This window comes from Chrysochloris asiatica, unplaced genomic scaffold (assembly GCF_000296735.1).
Source record: "Chrysochloris asiatica unplaced genomic scaffold, ChrAsi1.0 scaffold00317, whole genome shotgun sequence".
Taxonomy (NCBI): domain Eukaryota; kingdom Metazoa; phylum Chordata; class Mammalia; order Afrosoricida; family Chrysochloridae; genus Chrysochloris; species Chrysochloris asiatica.
The window spans coordinates 1,547,386-1,554,580 of NW_006408835.1; the positions used below are offsets into that span (position 1 = coordinate 1,547,386).

Consider the following 7,195-nt stretch of genomic DNA (forward strand, 5'->3'; position numbering starts at 1 on the left):
ACAATTCCCTTTGAATTCAATCCACCGAAGCTGAAAACAATTGTTGCTAGACCAGTTTTTCCCTAAGGTTTACAAGGCTCATAGCAAAAGCTGTGAATATGGCAATATTATATGTTTTTACAAGTGAATTCAGAGTTATCCTAGAGAGGAGATAGAGGCCAGCTTCTGAGATGCATCTGCTTTGCATGATGTTTCTCCTTCTGCTGGGACTGTGTCAAGCAGCAGGAGCCAAGCCGCTTTCTGCACTGCTTCCTCAAATAGAGTTGATTAGGATGATTCAAAGGGAGTAAAGCTTTCAAGACATTCATTTGCTGATTGGGAACAACACAAATGAGAAAAAATAGCTGTAAACATTCATTAATTATTGGTACATGGAATGCACCAAGTATGAATCTACAAAAATTCAAAGTTGTCAAAAATGAAATGGAATGCACTAATATCAATACCGTAGTGAGCTGAAATGGACAGATATTTTGAATCTGACAATCACATGGTTTAGTATGCCAAGAATTACAAATTGGAAAGGAATGGTGTCTCATTCATCATAAAAAAGAGCATTGCTAGACCTATCTTGAAGTATAATGGTGTCTGTGATAAGATAATATTCATACTCCTACAAGGTGGACCAGTTAATACCACTATTATGCAAATTAAGGAGCTCTGGTACTGTAGTGGTTACAAGTCCAGCTGCTAACCTCAAATTCAGCAGTTCAAAACTACCGGCCATTCTGTGGGAAAAAATGAAGTTTATGTTCCTGTAAAGATTTACAGCCTCAGAAACCCTATACAAGGATGCTATGAGTCAGAACCAACTCCACGGCACAAAACCACCACCACCACCATACAAATTTAAACACCAACCACTGAACCCAGTGATGATGAAGTTGAATTCTACCAACTTATTCAGTATAAATTGATCAAACATGAAATCAATATGTATTCATAATTAACTGGTGATTGGAATGCAAAGTTTTAAAACAAAGAAGGAACAATAGTTGGAAAATATAGCCTTGGTGATAGAATTTTGCAAGACCAAAGACTTCTTCATTGCAAATAGCTTTTTTAAACAACATAAAAGACAGCTATACACATGGGCCTCACTAGATGGAATATACAGAAATCAAATTGTCTACATTTATGGAATAAGATGATGGAAAAGCTACATATTATCAAACAAAAACGTCCAGGGACAGACTATGGAGTAGACCATCAATTGCTTATAAGCAAGTTCAAGCTGAAGTTGAATAAAATTTAAACAAGTCCACAAGAGTCAAAATATGACCTTGAATATATCCCACCTGAATTAGAGACCATATCTAGAGCGGATTTTATGCACTAGACACTAATGACTGAATACCAAATGAGTTGTGGGATAACATCATACACAAAGAAGGTTAAAAATCATTAAAAAGACAGGAATAAAAGTAAAGATGAAAATGGATATCAGAAGAGGTTTAAAACAGTAATGCAAATTGAAGTCAGTCAACAAGCTGATGTAGCACTTGAGGCACTCACTCATCTATGCCAAGAAATTTGGATGTATGTCTGTTACCTCATCAATTGATTGGAAGAGTACCATATCTGTGTCCATTCCCAAAGATGTGACCCAATAGAATAGTATTCAATATTATTGATATTGAATAATATCAATAATATTACATGAAAGTAAACTTTTGCTGAAGATAATTTAAAAATGGTTGTAACAGTGCATTAACAAATAACTGCCAAAAATTCAAGTTCAATTCAAAGAGAACATGGACCTAAGGATGTCATTGCTGATGTCAGATGGATTTTGGCTATAAGTAGAAAATATCAGAAAGATGTTTATTTGGGTTTTGTTGGTTATGCAAAGGCTTTTTGACTGTGTTGATCCTGACAAACTATGAATAGCATTGAGAAAAATGAGTATTCCAAAATACATAATTGTACTTATGGGGAACTTTTGGTCAGATAACTAGGAAGTTGTTAGAATAGAACAAGGGGATTTTAAACTGAGTGGTTTCAAATCAGGAAAAGTATGTGCCAAGATTGTGTCCTTTCACTTTATTTATTCAATCTGCTTGTTGAACAAATAATCCAAAAAGCTGGATAAAACAAAGAAGAACATGGCATCAGGATTGGAGGAGAGTTATTAACAGACTTAGATATGCAGATGATACAACCTTGCTAACTGAAAGTGAATAGGACTTAAAATACTTACTGATGAAGATCAAAGAATACGGTCTTCAGTATGGATTGCTCCTCAATGTAGAGAAAACAAAAATCCTTACAACTAGACCAAAAAATAACATCATGATAAATGGAGAAAAGACTGAAGTTGTCAAAGACTTTATTTTGCTTGGATCCACAATCAACTTTAATGGAAACAGCTGTCAAGAAATGAAACATTTTGCATTAGATAAATTTTCTGCATAAGACCTTTTTATGTGTTCCAAAGCAAAGGTATCAGTTTGAGAACTAAGGTGCACCTGACCCAAGCCATACCTCATATGTATGTGAAACTTGGAAAATGAATAATTAAAATCACAGAACTGATGAATTTGACTTACAGTGTTGGAGAGAATATTAAAACTACAGTGTACTTCCAGAAAAACAAATAAATATGTGTGGGAGAAGTACAGCAGGAATGCTGCTTAGAAACCAGGATGATGTGATCTCAACTGTCATACTTCAGATATGTTATCAGAAGGAATAAGTCCCTGGAGAAGGACATCATGCTTAGAAAAATAGAGGTCAATAAAAAAGAGGAAGATTCCCAATGAGATGGAATGACACAGTGGCAGCAGCAACAGGCTTAAACATGGAAATTGTGAGAATTGCATAGAACAAGGCAATGTTTCATTCTTTTGTGCATAGGGTTGCACTGAGTTGGAACCAACTGGATGGCACCTTAAAAAAAAAAATAGTTGATAGTTGTAAAATGTAAAACAGGTTTGAGAAGGTAAAGACAAAAGATCAAAAATTAAGAGACTTGGGGGTAGAATATGAAATACCAACATTTATCTAGTGGGAATGCCAAACAGGGCAACCAAGAGAATATATTGATACTAAACAAGTAAAGACAGAGACTTTCCCAAATTTATGTCCAATTCCCAGATTGAAGAATCATAATGAATCATCAGTTGGATGATCAAAAAATAATCTTCTCTTAAGCAAAGATAGGGTAAACATTGGACTGCAAGGTAGGTTTGAACTACAAGCTTGGTGGTTCTAACCCACTAACTCCTCAGAAACCCTATACAGGGTTATCATGAGGCAGAGCAAACAACAATAACAACAAGCAAAGATAATATCTTAATTACAGCCAGAAAGTAGAAATAATTACAACAAAAGAAAAACAGTATATGTTCCAGCAGTTAAATTCAATATGTTCTCCAAAGCAACAATAGATACCAGAAGCCAATATGATATATCTAAGATGCGACTGCACTATTAAACCAGAATTCTAAACCCAATTTGAATCTTATTTAAGAGTGAGGCTAAGTTGAAAAGCAGGATTAAAAGGAATTTACATCCTTGATGAATGTACTTTTAAGGAGAATAAAACACAGATCCTGCAGGGGAGGGAAGGTGGTGTTAGGGAGGTAGGAGATAAGTAGCTTAAAAGAAGCAAAATTAGACAAGATTAATTAATTTTGAAAGAAAAATGGAACATATTTCAGAACTAATGGTCTTCTATTACTAGAAGACAAAGACAGTTACTTCTAAATGTTTTAAATAAAATGATGCTGAAAACTAATTGCTTGTCAATACTTAAAATTCAACAGTCTTTTCATAATTTTTTTTCATTAATTTTAATATACATTAAAAAAAATTATTTAGTAAAGAATGTAAATTTTCTAAACCATGGAGTGAGAACAGGAAAATGTTAAACTAATCAATCCCAGAGGTGCTATGAAAGAAGAAAAATGAAGAAAAAGAGAGAAAAAAAGAAATTATGCATAATAAAAAATAATAATTCCAATTTATATCTATTTATGGGTTTCTTCTAACTCATAATTCATGTTTTATTTCTTATAGGATGATGGTGAACCTCTTTTTCAACCAAACAAGAAATACAATGCAAAGGATTCATTTTATAAGTCTTCTACACAAAAGTAAGCATTTTGTCAGTTAAATTTTGATGCATAAAATATTTATTTATGCTTGATGACATATAGCCTTTGTGGATACAGTATCCTGGATCCTCTAAGTAAGTCAGAGAACATTTACCACTGTGTTGTTGTTGTTAGGTGCCATCAAGTCAGTGCCAACTCATAGCAACCTTATACACAACAGAATGAAACATTACCTGGTCCTGCTCCAACCTCACAATCACTGCTACGCTTGAGCCCATTGCTGTTGCCACTATGCCAATCCATCTCATTGGGGGGCCTCACTCTTTTTCACTGAACCTTCACTTTACCAAGCATGAAATCCTTCTGCAGGGACTTGTTGCTCCTGATAATATGCCTTTAGTATGAGAAGCAGAGTCTGGCCATCCTGGCTTCTAAGGCGCATTCTGGTTTTACTTCTTCCAACACGTATTTGTTTGTTCTCTTTGGTGGTCCATGGAACTTCTAATGTTCTCCTCCAACACCATAACTCAAATGCATCAATTCTTCTACTATATTCTCTATTCATTGTGCAACTTTCACATGCATATGAGGTTATCAAAAATACTATGTCTTGGGTCAGGCACACCTTAGTCTTCAAACTGACGTCTTTGCTCTTGAATATTTTAAAGAGGTCTTATACAGAAGATTTGCCAATATCTATCACAGATATTTATAATTAGGTTATAACGGTAGCAAATTCAAAAGGTCAATGAAAATCCATAGAAGAAAAGCAAACCGAGAAGAAATTATCATTACTCATTCAACAAGTATTTATTGAGCATCTATTATATGCTAACCTTCTAGTCTCTGACATACATTGGTGAATAAAACAGACCACCATCTTTGGGCTCAACTCTAAAGGTAGGAAAAACAATAAGAAAAAAAAATGTATCTTATGTTAGTAGGTTTGATAACTCTATGGAAAAAAAAAAGAAAGAAAAAAGTAAATAGAAAAGGATATAGAGGAATCTAGAGTGGCAGGGATTGTGGGGATTTTGTTGTTGCTGCTAGGTGCTGTTGGGTCAGTTCCAACTCATAGAAACCATATGCACAACAGAATTAAATACTGCCCAGTCCTGCATCAACATCAATGAACAGGCTTTAGACTTCTAGCATGATGTTGGACTACACAGATGCACTACATAAGTCCTCTACAACAATGATATGAGAGACAAAACAGACACAGATGAAAATTCTGGCAGGTTGAACAAAAGAAATAAAGTTTGAGAGGTCAGTGGAATGCTAGGAAGCCAATGCTAGGAGGAGACACCAGGAAGGGACATTGAGAGATGGAAACTGATGAGTGAATGGCTGGTCCCATGTGACTTGACCATCTTGTGAGAAGGTTTGGCAATACAAGAAGGTTTAGCAGAACAGATTTGCACAGGCAGTGGGAAAGGTGTGCTTCTTTTTCCCCATTCTCCCCTTGTGCTTAGAAGTGTGGCCAGCTCCTATCCTCATCCTTCCCCAGCACAGACCCTGCTCTCTGGGAGTTTGGTGCCATGTGGCTGGAAGCCATGACAGTGCAAGATGGGGGCCAATTGTGCTGCTTTGGTTCCTGGATTTGGGGGCTTGGCTCCACACCTACAGACCTTAAGAGCCACCAGACCAGAATTTAACCAGTCATGCTGTCCCCAGTTCGTTGTGGTCCTAACAGACACTGAAACCAGCTCTACCAAGGGACCCCATGAACTACTTCTGGACTGAGTGCCCTAAACATAGATAACACCAAGGCCAATAGGAAGTCCATCTAGGGTCAGGACATCTGCTGTCACATCCTTTCCACAACCACCTTGTGAACTTCTTGAATTACAGGAGCCTCTCCCAACCCCCAACCCCCAACCCCCCCAGATTTCTTTCTTCTGGTCCAACAACTGCACTGTTCATTTTTATAAATACAATAATACCACAATTCTCTGATGACAACAGACAATTTTAGCTCAGACGAAGAAACAAGAAAGAATGGCTCAAACAAATGACCACGATTCTGAGGAAGAAAAAGTACTGGAACTAACTGAAAAAGAATTCAAAAGAATGATAATTAGCTACCTTCAAAGGATCTATAAAAATATTGAGGAAAGCAAGGAGAACACAATAAAAACTTTAAAAGAATTCAGGAAAACACTACAAGAACAAACAGACAAAATAAATGCAAACTTTGAAACAAAAGAAAACCTGCAGTTATAAATCCAGAGCATTAATACTAAGATCTCAGAAATGGACAATATACTGAAAGGGAAAAGGAGTAGATGCAAAACAATGAAAGCCCAAATGTGTGAACTTGAAGATAAATCTTTCAATACTAGAAAAACAATCCCCCAAAAAAGGAAATTAAAAAATCAAAAGAATGCCTAAGAGTTATGTCGAACAGCATGAAGAATTAGAATTTATGGGTGATCAGAATTCCAGCAAAGAAAGATACAAGCACAAAGAAAATTGTTGAAGAGTTATTGGAAGAAAACTTCCCTAACATCATGAAATATGAGAATATAAGCATACTAGAAACAGAACAAACCCTAAACAGAATAGACCCCAAAAGAAAATCACCAAGACATATGATAATTAAACTTTCCAAAATCAGAGACAAGGAAAGAATCCTGAGGTCAACACAGGGAAAACAAAAGTTCCCTACAAAGAGAACAAGTAAGCCTAAGCTCAGATTTCTCAGCAGAACCCATGCAGGCAAGAAGGCAATGGAATAACATATACAAAACTCTGAAGGAAAAAGATGTTCCACCAAGAACCATATACCCAGCAAAGCTACCCCTCAAATACAACAGTGAAATGAGGGCATTTCCTGAAAAACAGAACTAAAATAATTTGTAATGACCAGACCAACTTTACAAAAAATGCTAAAGAGTGTTCTTTGGACTGAGAAACAATAATAGCAGACAACAACCTAAGATTACCATACATGACAAAACCATCCAGAAATCAATCCAGATATACAAATGTTTAAAGTAAAACAAACCTACAAGATATAGCAATTATAATGAAGTCAATTACAAAGCAACAAAGAGGAATAGCGTAGATATAGAACTTCCAAATGGCAAGGAAGTTAAGTAAATTTCATGATAAAACAGATTGTTTCAAGCAGG

The 7,195-nt window shown here is 35.7% G+C and overlaps 1 protein-coding gene across 1 annotated transcript in view; it reads left to right on the forward strand.

Annotated features, from left to right (window-relative positions):
- LOC102810830 (chromosome unknown open reading frame, human C7orf72) overlaps positions 1 to 7,195 on the forward strand; it is a 152,196-nt gene that overhangs the window by 24,590 nt on the left and 120,411 nt on the right. The window contains exon 3 of the mRNA XM_006875288.1: positions 4,021 to 4,097. Coding sequence (XP_006875350.1) covers positions 4,021 to 4,097 — 77 coding nt within the window. The remainder of the gene's footprint in view (positions 1 to 4,020; positions 4,098 to 7,195) is intronic.